General features: G+C 51.6%; 1 protein-coding gene across 2 annotated transcripts in view; it reads left to right on the plus strand.

The window, feature by feature from the left end:
- The first annotated feature begins 372 nt into the window (after positions 1-372).
- REXO1 (RNA exonuclease 1 homolog) overlaps positions 373-14,252 on the plus strand; it is a 33,153-nt gene continuing 19,273 nt past the window's right edge. Inside the window, exons 1-2 of one of the 2 annotated variants that reach the window (XM_042891476.1) lie at positions 373-587; positions 10,736-12,516. In XM_042891476.1, coding sequence (XP_042747410.1) covers positions 425-587; positions 10,736-12,516 — 1,944 coding nt within the window. In that variant the 5' untranslated portion in view covers positions 373-424. Of the gene's footprint in view, positions 588-10,016; positions 10,059-10,735; positions 12,517-14,252 lie in introns of those variants that run through there. The other variant, XM_042891478.1, reaches the window with a different exon arrangement.

A 14,252-nucleotide genomic window follows, 5' to 3' on the forward strand; every position in this document is an offset into this window, starting at 1 on the left:
GGTTATGGTTGAGGTTGGTTATGGGTAGGGTTTAGGATCATGGTTATGGTTGAGGTTGGTCACGGTTAGGGTTTAGGATCACAGTTATGGTTGAGGTTGGTTAGTTATGCTCCCTGAGCTCCTCCTGAGCAGACCACAACCACCAGGCTCCATTCTACAAGCTGCTCCCAGCTTCCCATCCCTCACTCTGCACGCATAACTCAACCCCCGTCTGCACGTGGAGGTACACGAGGGCTGAGTGAGACGGCGACCGCCATTTTGCTGCCGTTCCCGCCCTTTTCCCCGCTCAGGCAGCGCCGCGGACAGCTCTGTGAGGGCAGCGGCGTCTCCAGGGGTCCTTCCCGCCGCCGGGCCCGGCGCCTCCAAGATGGCGGCGGTGTGAGGCGGAGGCGCCGTCTCCGCTCCCCGCCCCGCGGCCGGCGGGATGCTGCGGTCCACCGGTTACTTCCGCGGTATCGACTGCCCTTTCCTCACCGCCGCGGAGGGTCCGCCGTGCCGTCGGCCCTACTGCCATTTCCGGCATCCTCCGGTCGCGGCGGCGCGGTGCGGAGCTCACGGGGCGGGCGGCGCGCTGGGCCTCGGCGCAGGTACGAGCCGGGCCGCAGGAACCGAACCTTGTCGCCTTCCTTTTCCACGGAGCGGCCCCGTGAGGGGAGGCTGCGGCTCCGGGCGGTTCTCGTTGCGGCGTTTTGGTGTCGTTCGGGTTTCTTGCCGAGGCCTGGAGCGGTGGGGTGAGGGGCGGCGGCTCGGTGCTGGGTAAAGCCATGGGGAAGGAGGGGTGTTTACGTGCTCGGGGCGGTGAGGTTCCGTGCACGGAGGTGGGTGCCCCACAGCGCTGGGAGTGCGTGGGTTCACGGCTTTGGGCTCCTGATCTCTGCCCACTGCATGGAGCTGGGGGGATCTGGGTCCTTCCCGACCCCGGGCATCCTATGGCTGTAGCCATCTTCCTCCTGACCCTAAGGAGCAGCTTTGTGAAATAACTGCCGCCTGAGGACAGCCTGTCTGTGTCACAGCTCTGTTCCCGTGCCTTTTCCTGGCCCTCCAGGCACACAGCTCACACGGCAGCTGTCACAGCCCTTCTGCAGCACTGTGGGGCTGCAGCTCTGTCTGGCCTGGTCTGGTGGCTGACAGCCGGTCCTGCCCGGTGACGACCTGTGGGGAGCCCCAAAAGGGCCTCAGTGAGGTGTAGAGCACTGCCAGCTTTCTCAGATGGAGCTTGGCTACAGAACAGATAGCTGTTGTTCTGTTCAGTCCTTCCAGCATCTCTCATTTTCCTTAGTCATTATTCTCTGATCTGCTTGTTTTCTTGCAAAGAGAAGCCTGTGTTCTTCTCCCCAGAAGAATGCTGTTTGCTTCCTTATTTTAAGGCTAGCATGTATGGCCTTAAAGACTTTAAGCCCAAGTTTGGGGTTTTTCATATACTTGGAAGATTAACAATTGCTCTTATCTCCCCATTACCGAATCATCTTACCCTGGCAGTGGTTTAATGTGAAATAAAAGCAGCACATCCAGAGCTGTCACAGTCAGACACACACAGTACGATAAAAACGATCTGCAAAGCTCCATTAGAGCTCCTCGGGGGAGGTGCTCCATGTGCTTGATGCTGTCATTACCTGTTGGCATATTATTTTGGTGCCTTTAAATATCTGCAGACTGTCACTTCTGGAACGAGGTTTTGCTCATTTTGCTCTGCCACCTGGAACAGATGCTGCTGCTGCACTAAATAAATCCAGTGCTGTGGGTTTGGGGATTTTTTTGGTGGATTTTTTTAAATTATTTTTAATAGTTTCAGGGTTTTTTGCTTATGAAATGGGGAAGCAAAGGTTGGTCTTTAGTTAAAAACCTCCTTGGTGCATCTGGGAAGTTTGCACAGCTTCTTATAGCGAGTAAAAAGCGAATCATAGCATTGCTCAGGATGGAAAAGACCTTAAAGATCATCGAGTCCAACCATAACCTAACTATGCTCCCCTAATAACCCACAGCTAAATCATGGCCTTGAGCACCACATGAGTGGCAATGGGAGAAGTCCTGCTTGTGTTAATACAGGCTTGCATGCATTAGTGCCCCAGAAATCAGTGTTTTTGGGGTGGGAGAGAGGTTTATTTGGCGTTTGCAACCACAGCTCTGCAAATTCTGCCTCTGCTCAGGTTGGGTTTCAGCCCTTTTTTCTGTGCTCATTTAGGCCGAGAGATGGGAAAGAAATGGTGACGCTGCTGCCAAATGTTGGCCTTCTGAAGGGATGTGGGGTGCTGTGCAAGGTGCCTGGTGTCTGTAGAATGTTTGTGGGGTGCTCTTGGTGTGGCTGAGCATCATTTGATGGCTTCAGATGCAGAGATGCTGTCCTTCCCTCCATCTGAAGCCGTGCAGACTGGGAGATGTGTTTAAAATCTACACTAGGGGGTGTTGGAGTTTCACTGGCAACCAGGCAACCATCTTGTGGAGAGCAGGTTGCTCCCAGCCAGCAAAGCTGCTTCTCTTGTTCTGAAGTAGCCCTGCTGCAGTGCATTTTTGACCTATTTAATTACATTGCTCGATGCTTTAAAACCTTTTTTTTTTGTTAACCAAAGCAGGTGGTTCCTACACCAAGAGCTGCAGTGCAGATCTGTGGGTTGTAGGTTTTTTGGTCCCCCCCCCCCCCCCCAGAGACTAGAAAAAAGGATAACATCTAAAGAACCAGCCTGTGAAGCGTATTGATTCCGTGCTGGTGTTTGCTTTGATGTTTGAGGATCACCTTAGGACTGGCAATAACCCCAAAACTCTTGGTAGATCTTCTGTAGCTTTGAAGTAGCTTTTGAAAACGGGAGGAGCGGAGGTGTGATGGAGGCTGGGGATGTGTGCCAGGCAGAGCACAGAGGGCTGGGGAAGGGGGACGTGGGCAGTGCAGTGCTGTCCCCACACCTCCTTGTCACCATTCCGCACTCCTCGAGGTGCGCAGCGCTGTAACAGATGATCTGTGATTCTTCAGCAGGGCTGGGAGGTGGGACCTGAGCCTGTAAAGGGCTGCGAATCCGCAGGCTGAAAGTTTTCATCCTGACTGGGGCTGAAGTGCTTTTTCCAGCTCTGAAGTGACTGAAATCCACCTGCTTCAGAGCAGGATGAAAAGCTTATCGAACGCGTGTGAAGCGCTTTGAAAGCGGGCCGTGTAAGTGGGAGGGAAGGGCTGCCTCCTGTCCTAAAAGCGTCTCTTCAAGCTGCGGAGGAGAAAAATAGGTCTGGCTTTAAAGTCTAGGTCCTGAGTATGCTGAAAGGCATAAAAGAAGCATAATGCAGCACTTCGCAAATACCGTAAGGAAACCCAGCTCTCAGGCACAGCAGATTTGGAAGGAGCTGCCAGGAGATGCTTGAGAAGTGGATGGGATCTGAGCCCGGAGCAGGAAGCTGCAGCCAGGCCTGCAGAGCCGAGCTGCTCTGTGTGCTGATCCTGGTGCTGCCGGGAGGAGTGAGGCCTTCAGCCTTGGAGTGCTGGGCTGGGGGCAGTGCTGGGCTGGGGGCAGTGCTGGGCGGGTGCCGGGGTGGGGGCAGTGGGCGGGGCGGGGGGCGGTGTGCGGGGCGGGGGGCAGTGCTGGGCGGGGGGTGCTGGGCAGGCTGCTCCTCCGGTCTGAAGCTTTCTTGCAGCACACATTTTCTGTTTGGATGGGCAAAGCTTTACCGATCAGATCTGTTTGAAAGGTGTCTGTGTGCTGTCTGGTGACACTCCTTCATCTCACAGCCATTTCTGGTGCCAGGCCCACAGCTCAGCAGCCTTAATGCTGTGTGGCTGCTGTTTGCTTGAGTCAATTGCAGAGTTCTTGGGCTCATCTGCTCCGTTCTATTGCTGCCATCACCGGGGCAGCAAGGGCTTGGCAGTGTTCATCTTGGCTGCCTTCAGCCTAAAACCAGTGGCTTGGGATGGCGCTGGGTGTGAAGCACTACACGAAATGACACTTGTTGAAACCTGAAGTGGCTTTTTAAACCCTGACTTTAATCATGCTCAGCTCGTGCATCACTGCAGGGCCAGGGATGCTGTCTGCTGTTCATGCCATGTTCCTCCTTAGTTATTGAGGGGCTGCTTGGTAAATCCCAGCTCTATGGGAGCAGCCTCTGAACAGTGGCTGGCCTTCCCTCTGTGTGACATATAGTGCTGGTTTGCACTGTGTAATGAATGAAAGAGGTCTTTAACAGATGTTATCTCTCCTGTAGCTGCTGTTTGAGGTCAGCTTCTTGTGGGGAAGAGCTGTTACTATTGCCTTTGCTGCAGGGAGATGGAAGGAGCAGAAGTGGGACCTGTGAGCTTGGTGTATCTTCCCGAGACCCCTCCATGAGCTGTGTGTGGGGCATTGCTGGGGCTGAGATGGTTTTTTTTCTTAATTTGTAGGACAGTAATTACCAAAATGCTGCTGGTGGGTGTTTTTAACGGCGAGTTTTGAAATGAGAAATAGAAAATAGACTTAATGGTGAGATGAGGATCTGTCTTCTCATGTAAATCAGTGTAACATCCTGCCAGCAGTTGGGAGTTTCTTGTCGTGGAACTGGCGGTTGGCTACAGGAGGGCACACAGCTGCTCCTCGTGTCAGGGCTCTGCTGGGGGCTGTGGGGCAGAGTGCTGCCTTGAGGTGTTTCTGCACTGATCTCTCTCCCCATCCCAGGGGAGCAGCAGCACACCAGGAAATGGAGCAGCAGGGAGGATTTGGGACGCTCGAGGCGCAGTGGTCTCCCCGTATCCTTGAGGCGCTGGCTGTGCAGGCTCCCCACGTTCCCCTCTGCACGTTGCAGGGATTCCTTTGCTGCTGAAGGATTTCTTAATCCACGTGGAGCATCTGCCCTGACATTTAAATGCTTCCTCTGTAGACAGGGATCTCTTGGAAAGAGTCCAGCGGAGGGCCGTGAAGATGGTGAAGGGCCTGGAGCATCTCTCCTGTGAGGAAAGGCTGAGTGAACTGGGTCTGTTCAGCCTGGAGAAAAGGAGACTGAGAGGGGACCTGATCCAGGTCTATCAGTATCTAAGGTGTGGGGGGCAGCATGGCGAGGCCAGACTCTTTTCAGTGGTGAATGGAGACAGGACAAGGGGAAACGGCCGGAAACTGCAGCATTGGAGGTTCTGCACCAATGTGTGAAGGAACGGCTGTGCAGTGAGGTGAGGAGCACTGGAACAGGCTGCACAGGGAGGTGGTGGAGTCTCCTGCTCTGGAGATGTTCAAGACCTGCCTGGATGCCTACCTGGTGTAGGAGCTGCTTTGGCAGGGGGTTGGACTCGATGATCTCTGGAGCTCCCTTCCAACCCCTACAGTTCTGTGATTCTGGTTTTATCCTCGAGCCGGGCGCTGCAGTGCCGCCTTTGCGCCGGAGAAGCAGAAAACAGAATTCGCTGATCCAGAGATTCCCAAAGCCTGGGTGCAGGAGCCCCGTGGTGCTCCATCAGCAGCACTGGGAGCAGCCCGCCTGCCCTGAGCAGCCGTGCCATGCCAGCCCCTGCCCTGCAGCCCCGTGTCCTCCTGCTGGGAGGCGTTGGGTGGCCCTGTGGGGCTGCTGCACCACCCAGCTTGGGAAACCACCCCGCTGATAAGAGGCGATATGTGCAACGTGCATCATGGGGACAAGAAGTCCCCCAGGGTGATAGCAGCTAAAAAAGGGAAGAAAGAGTCAGAAAGCCCCCGTGGAAACCGGAGCACGAACCAATCTGACTCTGGAGGAGATGAGGGTGAAGGAAGGCGGGACTTGGGGTTGGGAAGTCCTGCCCTAATGATCGCTGCAGCCCAGAGGTGCTGTGTCAGCACACGGTCAGTGCGCTGTGCCCGAAGCCTGTGGAGTGCCAAGCAGATGGTGAGAGCCTCGAGTGCAGCATGAACAAATACCTGCAGTGTTTGTTAACCACGGGGAGCTCAGGTAATTCTTGGAAGTTCTTGAATGCGAAGTGAGCTCGTGGTGTTGTGCGGGCTGCAGGCCGTGGGGAGGCGTGTCCTCCTTCACATGGGCACCATTCATTTAACCTGGGACCTCTCTCCTCTGAGCTGTGCCCGCCTTTAAAATCCTCAGGCTGTGCAAATGATCTGGGGGGGTTGAGCTGCAGAAGGGTTTTCGTGTCTTGGTGTTTTAGGAGAGGAGCCCTGCTGGGCAGCAGGCAGTGCTGGCTGGAGCTGCAGGTGTGTGAGTTGTTTTAATTTGGGCTTCTGCGTGAGCTGAAGCTGGACAGGTTGGAAAACCAGTTTGGATTTTGGCGTTGGTCCTTTGTAGGTCATGGCTGAAGCTTTTCAATGTAATACAGCCAAAAAGGTGCTTTTCTTTTCATCTGTTTGTGTGGCTGGGACTGCGTTCAGGTAGTATTGTTTTGTTATCTTGCTTCTTAAATGGGAGATCTTCACTCCAAGTGGTTCTGGAGATGGGACAGGTGCTGTGAAGATAACTTATCTCAAGCAAGCAGGAGAAAGGCTGCAGAACTGAGGGAGTGAGGGGTCAGGGCTAGGATTACTTGTGGCCACACTGCTCCAGTGCCTTTTTAAGCCAGAACTGAGCAGGGAGAAAGGAAGACGCCCGAGCTCTCCAAGCATTCGTTTCTTTTTTCCTTCGTCTCTGAAACTCAGCCATGCTGAGGTATTTACACTTCGAAGTCAGCCTTGTTTTCATCCAGCGACGTGGGGATGCTTTCTGCTCCATCTTTTCCCTCAGAAACAGAGCAGTGTGTGCCCTGCAGGGCTGAGCTCCGGTCCCTTCAGTGCCCCCAGCCTGCCGTGCTGGCTGCACTGCATCCTGCTTTATCACTGCGACGGATGCTGCTCAGCCTTCAGTTTGCCTTGCTAATAGCAGATTTTTTCTCATTTTTGCTTCTTTTTTTGTTGCTTTTTTTTTTTCTGCTCAAGAAATGGTGCTGTTGGTTCAGAACTTTGAAGCTCTGATACCTCAAAGGGAGCAAGACTGCGAGGGGCACAGGGAGCAGCATCTACCCCTCAGTAATACCTCCAGCCCTTGCCCTGCTGGTGTCCCTCCACCAGTACAGAGTTATCTGTGCTCCTATCATTTAACTTTAATCATTACAGTTAGTAATTACGGTGGGCTGTGGTTTCAATGAAGGGAAAGAAGTGTTTCCTTTAGCTCCTCTCCCCTGCCCTCCTGGCCTGCTCAGTATTTGCAACGTCTCCATGTGAATTATTTCCTAGGGGTTGGATGCTAGTGTTAATAGTTGGAGTTTTGCTTTGGCTCCTCACCAATAAGCCCCAAACTGCCCCTGCTTTTGCACTGCTCAGTGCTGAGGGGCAGCAGCAGCTCAACCCACTGGCAAAACCTTTTTGGGTCGTTCTGTGCTGTCTTTTCCAAGGAGCTTCTGATGAAAAGCTTGAAATCATTTCCCAACAGCAATAATTTATTGCTAATCTCCAAGCTCGTCCATTTGCTAAGCAGCAGCATGAGGAACACAGGCAAGCTGTTAACAAGGCTGTTCTGACAACACCGAAATAAAACAGGCTTTTATTTTCACTCTCCTGAGGTGAAGTTCCACCTTCCCCACCTCTGCTGAACGCACCTCACGTTACCAGCATGGCGTGGTGGTGCTGCTGCCTGCAGTTTGACCACCAAACTCATCCGTTTCGAGATACAAACTGCAATAACTGCAAGTTCCTAATTGCTGCCTCCTTCCTCAGAGCCCCACCTCAGAGCTGAGGCCTCCTTGCCCACAATCAGAAGGACCAGAACCAGGAAAACAACCCTCCTTGGCTTTTTAGGAGAATCTCTTTTTTGGTCTTGTTGATGCTTCCAGGCGCTCTTTGCCAAAGCAGCTGATCGTAGCGTGGTTGGGTTGGGTGACTTTGAAAGCTGTCTTCTGCTTTAAGTCAATGGTTCCCTGAGGTGCTGTGTAAATCCTTAATAACTCGATTGTTGCAGCGTTGGTGTTAACTTCACCTTCTTGTGTCTCACAGGGACCTTTCCCCGTTTCTGAGGTATTTGTGAAAGTAGTTTGCCTTTTCAGGAGTGCCCGATCACAGCTCAGCTTACAGCCCTGCGAGGAGCTGCCATCTCAGGGCTCTCCAAGGCAGCCTGGAGGCTCCTCTTCACATCCATCCGAAAAGAGGCGTTTTGCTGAGCGACGTCCCTCGTTTTGCTTTAGCATCTGGTAGATCAGAACTTCGTTTTGACCTCGTGGAGGTGAAAGTTTTGACCTCTTCATGTGGAGGTGGAAAGCAGTGTAAGGTAATGGCTCTGCTGCTCTGTGCAGCCAGGTTTAGGAAGGGGTGTTTGTGTGTGTGCAGCGTTGTCCCTGTGGCACAACATCCTCTCCTCCCCTGGCTTCCCAGCAGTGAAACCAAGCACCTGAAGAAGCAGCCTGATTTCAGGCAGTGTATCTCATTTCTCCACATGCATAAAATCCCCTTCTGCACGTGTTTCCATGCTAGGGACCAGAACTGCATCCCTGCTAAAGGCTTCTGTGAGCATATCTCAAAGCCTGCTGGTGTTCTCAGAGTTTGTTGTGTGTTCTTATGCTTCCACTGGAAGAAATGTGTGGAGGTGTGGAGAACCCGACCCTGAGATACAGCTGGGTACATGAGGAGAGCAATTGCAGCTAACTCCTGTTGGTATGGGTTCTGTTTATTCTCCTTTATGTCCAGAGCTATTCTGCTGGCACGTTTCCTAATAGGACACCAGAGCCTGTGCTTGTCTTGTAATTCCTCTCTGTTTTGATGTAGTTAAGGCAGCGTTTCTTGGGCAAAGTGTTGTTTTGGTGTAGTTTTGCCTTTTTTTGTGTGCAAGTCTTGAGATCCAGACCTCGCCTTTGTTTGTAGGCCGCCCAATGCTGACCTCCAAACAGACTCCCAGGCCTTCAGTTGTCCCTCTAACAACTCTTGTGCTGAATTTTAGGTCTCCCTCTTGGGTGAGGATAAAAGCTGCCACCTCCAGACTTCAGTACAGCTCTTCTTACCTCTGATGTTTCACAAGGTGGAGAGAAATCAGGGCTGCTTTGTGCCCTACAGTGAAGCACGTGGCGATGGATGGAAATACAAGCACAGCACCTTGCTCCTTTCTCCCTCCTGCCTTCTCCTGAGCTCAGCTTGGGCTGGCAGTTGGAAGATGTGATGCTGTGTTTGCCCAGAGCCCCTGCTCAGTCAGGAGCTGGTTTGCTAACAACCTTTCAGACCCAAGAGGGTAGCAAGTTTGTTTTTTATGAAACCACTGCCTTTCTTTTAACCCAGTGCCTACCATCCTATTTGCTTGGAGGTTTGTTCTGCCACCTGCTACACAGATGTGGATCTCACAGCCAAAGGGAGATGAGCATTCGTGGTCACAGAATACAGAATCCTGGAATACCCTGGGTTGGAAGGGACCCATAAGGATCCTTAAGTCCAGCTGCTGGTCCTCTTGTTGGAAGTAACCCTCTGTCTTATGAGAACTGCAGACCCAATTCTTGTCTCTTATCACTCTGCTTATTATTTAGTTCTTTTGCAGTGTTGCTGTTGTCCTTCCAGCAAGGAAAAAGGTTTCTCTGAAGTAGTAGCATCCAAGTGCTGCGATAGTGAGCACTGAAACCTGCTCCAAGTCGAAAGGCAGCAAATAATTTACCTGGGGCTTCTGATCCCTTGCTGAATGGCCTCTTCTTCACTTCGTTTTTTCTTTTAAAATACGCTTTGCTTTCATTATAAAGTATCAGACACTTCAGATGACTGCTTCTCCTTGTGATACAGAGCCTGTATTTACTTCTTAGAAACTCATCTGCATAAGCAGCTTGCCCTGTATTCCTGAATCAAGTGGTAATTGGGAATTCCTATGAGCTTGTGTTCATGCCACTATAAAACCCCCCAGTAGCTGCTTGCTGATCACCTAATTGCTATGGAAATACGTGCCCTGGGTGCAGTGCTGGTCCCAGCTGTCAGCTTGGCTGTCTTGTGAGGCGTGGGGCACGGAGTGGAGTCTGCTTTGTCTCCTGGTTATCCAGCTGCACGCCTGGGGGAGGAGGGTGGGCAGAGGGGGAAAGGGGAGGTGAGTGACAAGCAGTGAGCGCAGAGAAGTGCAGTTTGCTCTCCTCATTCGTTGCTCTGATGAAGCCACGCAGAGAGTTTCTGATCTGCTGGGTTCTGCTGCACTCCTTCAATAACCAGGTTTGCGAGAGCTGCTGGCGGAGGCTGGGTCCCTTCTCAGCAGCTTCTCCATACCTCAGCAGAAGACAACGGGGGCATTGCAGGCGTGTGGTGATTGCTGTGTCTGTGTTCTGGTGTTCTGCTGCTTTTGAGTCCTCCCACACATTGCATGGGAGGTGGAACATGTGTCTCTCAGGGTGGTTCTTTGCAATTGAGCTCTGCTGTCACTTTTGGACCTGCAGCGCTTTGTGGATTCAACCTAAGATTCGTTTTCCTCCTGCTGCTGTGGGAAATACTGAGCTTTCAATGGGCTTTGGGCATTGGCATCAATAAATGAGAGCCTAATCCCTGGTTCTCGTGCTGGAATCCTCTGTCCTTTCTCGTGCACTTCATTGAATTAAGCAGATAATTCTGTGCATGCCCAGCTCCTCTTAGTCCTAATGCAGTGATTATCCTTCAATGCCCCAAAGAATATTTCACTTACAGAGCTATTCCAGGAGTAAGAAAAGCACTTTGTTAACAGTTCTGTAGTCCTTAAGGACCAGGAATACTTTGGAAGCTCTAGTCTAGCCGTGTACCTGCCACTGCCCAGAGAATGTCACTAGTGGCTTTTGGTACAGTGTGTGCATTCTGTAGGGATAAATCTAAAGAAAATGTTACCTGACCTACTGACAGTAAATGGTGTTTTTCCTTTGCAGAGCGGGGCTATGATCCCTACAACCCTGAGCTGCCAAAGCCCTCGCTGGAGGCAGAGGATGGGGCCCTGGCTGATCTTACAGACATGACACCTGGCATTCTGGAGCTCGAGCTGGTCAACAAAGCCATCGAGGCAGTCAAAAATGAAGTTGAGAGAGAGCAGAAAAAGTATGAGGAGCTGTTGGAAACCACAAAGGAGCTCAGGGCCTCTGATGCCTCGCTTATTTCAGAAACACCTGTGTCAGCTGCCATGACACAAAGTGATTTGTTTACCTCCTTAGAATATAATCCAGGTAGCTACAACTTCAGTAATAACTCCGACTACAACCCCACTCCTTTTGCTGCTGCTGGCCAGTCGAGTAAATACACCTTGGATTCGCTGCGATCTAAAGGTAACTCGCTGGAATACGTTCCCAAGGCTGTAGCACAGTCTAAAAGATACAGCAGCACTGTCACTAACAATAAATACGTCATCGACGACTCCAAGCCTTCGACCGACTTGGAGTACGACCCGCTTTCAAATTACTCAGCCAGGCTTTTGAACAAAGCTGCAACGAAGGAGCTGAAGGGGTCTAAAAGGGGAAGGGTCCCTAGTTATGAGGATTGCTATTCTCCTTCACGAAAGAAGCTCTGTGAAGCACCCGACGAGTACGAAGTGTGTGCCAGGTTCTCCTCCTCTGAAGATGAGGCTGATGCAGAATACAAATCGACCTCTGTTAGCTCTCCATCAAAAGCTGGTTCAGAAAGTGAATCAGATGATGGATTGTCCAGCAAAGAGCGGAGCGCTGCGTCGGGTGACTTCACTTCTCAGGGTAGCAAAGAAACTGCAGTGAAATACGGCGTGGAGGACCTGCCTGGTTCACAGAAAATCCCTCCGAAAAATCTATTGGAGAAGAATGCCAAAGCAGCAAAGTTGTATTCTGGTAAGAATGACCAGGAGACTGAAAATAAAAACAAAGATTATAAAGATAAAACCAAGAGGAAGAAATCGGATGTGAGTAAAACGCCCGGCCTCGATGAGGTTGGTAAGAAGGAGAAAAGTAAAAATGCAGAGAAAGACAAAGTAGGCAAGAAAGAAGAAAAACCGAAAACAAAGAATGAAGAGAAAAACTGCAGAGACAAAAGTGTTAAAGTGAAAACTGATGGGAATTTAAAGAAAGCTGATAAATACAAGTCAGAGAGAGTGGATGAGCTGAAGAAAGAGAAATCCAAGGGTTCCAGCAGTAGTTCAGGGAAAAGCAAGAGTGAGGATGTCACCAAGGGCTCTGGCACGGAGAAGCTGGGTGGCAGCAAGAAAGAGTCTAAGCTAAAGACAGCTGATGTGAAGAATGGTAAGGAGACCTCAAGCAGTAAAAACAAAGACAAAGGGACCAAGAGCTCAGCAGTGGAGCAAAAGAAGGAAAAGGTCAATGTTGCAGGAAAAGGAGATCCAAAGAAGGGGCAAAAACAGCAGAGCCTGAGTCACGTTGACCTGTTTGGAGATGAGAGTGGGGATGAGGATGACAGGGGCAAACCTGTGCCGTCCACATTACCTGACGTGAGCTCAGACTCGGATGGTGACAGCAGCGGTTCGGATTCTCAGAGTGAAAATGGAAAGGCAAAGAAAGCAAAGCGTTCTAAGTTGTCCAAGTCATCGTCATCTTCCTCAACATCTGATGACATTGATTATTCCAGCCTGGAGAAGGACTTGGACTTCGAGACAGACCCCATGGAGGAGTGCCTCAGGATTTTCAATGAATCCACTGATGTGAAAACGGAAGACAAGGGGAGGCTGGGGAAGCAGGTAACGCCTGTCTGAGTTGGTTCTCTCAAACCTAAGTGTGAAATGACACCGGTTTGGTTTAGTGGGGCTGAGTATTTCAAGTTGCTGAAGAGCACTGTGGAAGGAGGCTGTATGTTGGATGAATCTTATCCCTGTTGCAGCTGTTGTGACGAGCTTGCACCTGAGTGTAGCTGTTGGAGGAGAGCTCATCTTGTGAGCAGAAAAGCTGGGAGTTTTAAAGCTTTCTGCCAAACTCTCTGTTGCAATAACAGCAGTGATCCATGCTGATAGAGCTCTGCCTTGCTGACAGCTGAGGGCCTTTCCAACCCTGGTGTGAGGCAGGTCTCTGTGTAATCTATTAAGCATGGCTTGATTTTGCTTGTTTAGGATCAGCTGTTCTCTCTTTGGTGTAATTCTCAGCTAGGAAAGGCAGCTTTATTTTTGGCCCTGTTGCCCAGTTTAAGCTCCTTTCAGAGCTTTCCAAATAAGACTCAAAATGGGCCAAATTCAGAAAGCACCAACCCAGGGGCTCTGCTGCTGTCGCGGGTGTGCAGTGGCAGTGATCAGCTGCCCGTGTCCCACTGCACCTGGCCTTTGCACACCCGTTACCTCATATTCCTCAGATTAAAGTGTAATTCTGCCCTGTTCTGGAAAGCACCACAGTGTAGAGATGCTTTGAGAGAGAGCTGCTTGGCAGCAACCTGCTTCCCTGCAGCTTTTCAGCAGGATGGCATTGCTCACTGGGGGTTTAGGTTTGTTTAGGAGATAACTTTTGTAGCTGGAGCCCCTGTGGCCTGAGCTCAGCTCTGCTTGGAGGGAAGGTTGATGCGAGCAGCGTGCTGCTTTTCCACTTGGAAGGAGAACTGAGAGTTTACTAGGGATGCAACCAACTGCATGAATGGGCTGAGCGAGTTCCTTCAGAGTGCTGTGATGTGAAGTGCTCCTGCAGGGCACCCCGAGATGGGCACAGCTCTGCTGGAGTGGAGCTCATCCCAGCTCTGCCTCCGGCCCGGACCTGAAAGCTGTCAGTCCTGGCTCTGCTCACAGCACTGCTGGGGGCTGCAGGCAGTGCTGAGTGCAGATCAGCTAGAAAATCTTAGAATCATCTGAGATGGAAGGGATTTCTAAAGGCCATCCAGTCCAACTCGCCTGCAGTGAGCCTGGGCACCCACAGCTCCATTGGGTGCTCAGAGCCTGGTCCAGCCTGAGTCATAGGAATGGACCTGTGTAAAGGATCAGCTAAGTTGAACACAGGAGCAGGTCTGAGCTGTTAGTTTCAGCTCCTTGTGCAGGAGCTGTGGGTTTCTTGCCGTTCAGAAACATCCCCCAGGAATTGGTCCCTGCAGCCCTTCTGTGGGTAGGGCAGTAGATGCAGGGCCGTTTCCCTGTGTGTGCCATGGCAGCCATGCGGTTTGGTGCTGGGCACGCGTTCAGGACCTGCTCTGGAAATGTGTCATACCAGCAGAAAATGAGTCAGCTCTTAGCAAGAAACCCAACCAAACAACCAAACATCCTGAGTTTTCAGCATGCCGTGAGAAGTGGGTGGCTGGAGGTGAAGGCATTCCCATCTCTGTGTCAGGTAGGGGCTGGGCAGAACGGTGCTGAAGCTGTGTGCTGTGCAGCCCTGGTCACCCCAGTGGGAGCAGTCGTGGCTTTGCTGGTGGCTCTGGGGGTCAGAGTGGGTCTCATTTAACAGCTCACAGGTGTTGTTTCCACCTGCAAGGACCCTCTGTTCACCCCAAAGGAGGTTTGTCTGA

This window comes from Lagopus leucura, unplaced genomic scaffold, assembly GCF_019238085.1.
Source record: "Lagopus leucura isolate 7727_CA_CO unplaced genomic scaffold, USGS_WTPT01 145-9_obj-0_obj, whole genome shotgun sequence".
Taxonomy (NCBI): Eukaryota; Metazoa; Chordata; class Aves; order Galliformes; family Phasianidae; genus Lagopus; species Lagopus leucura.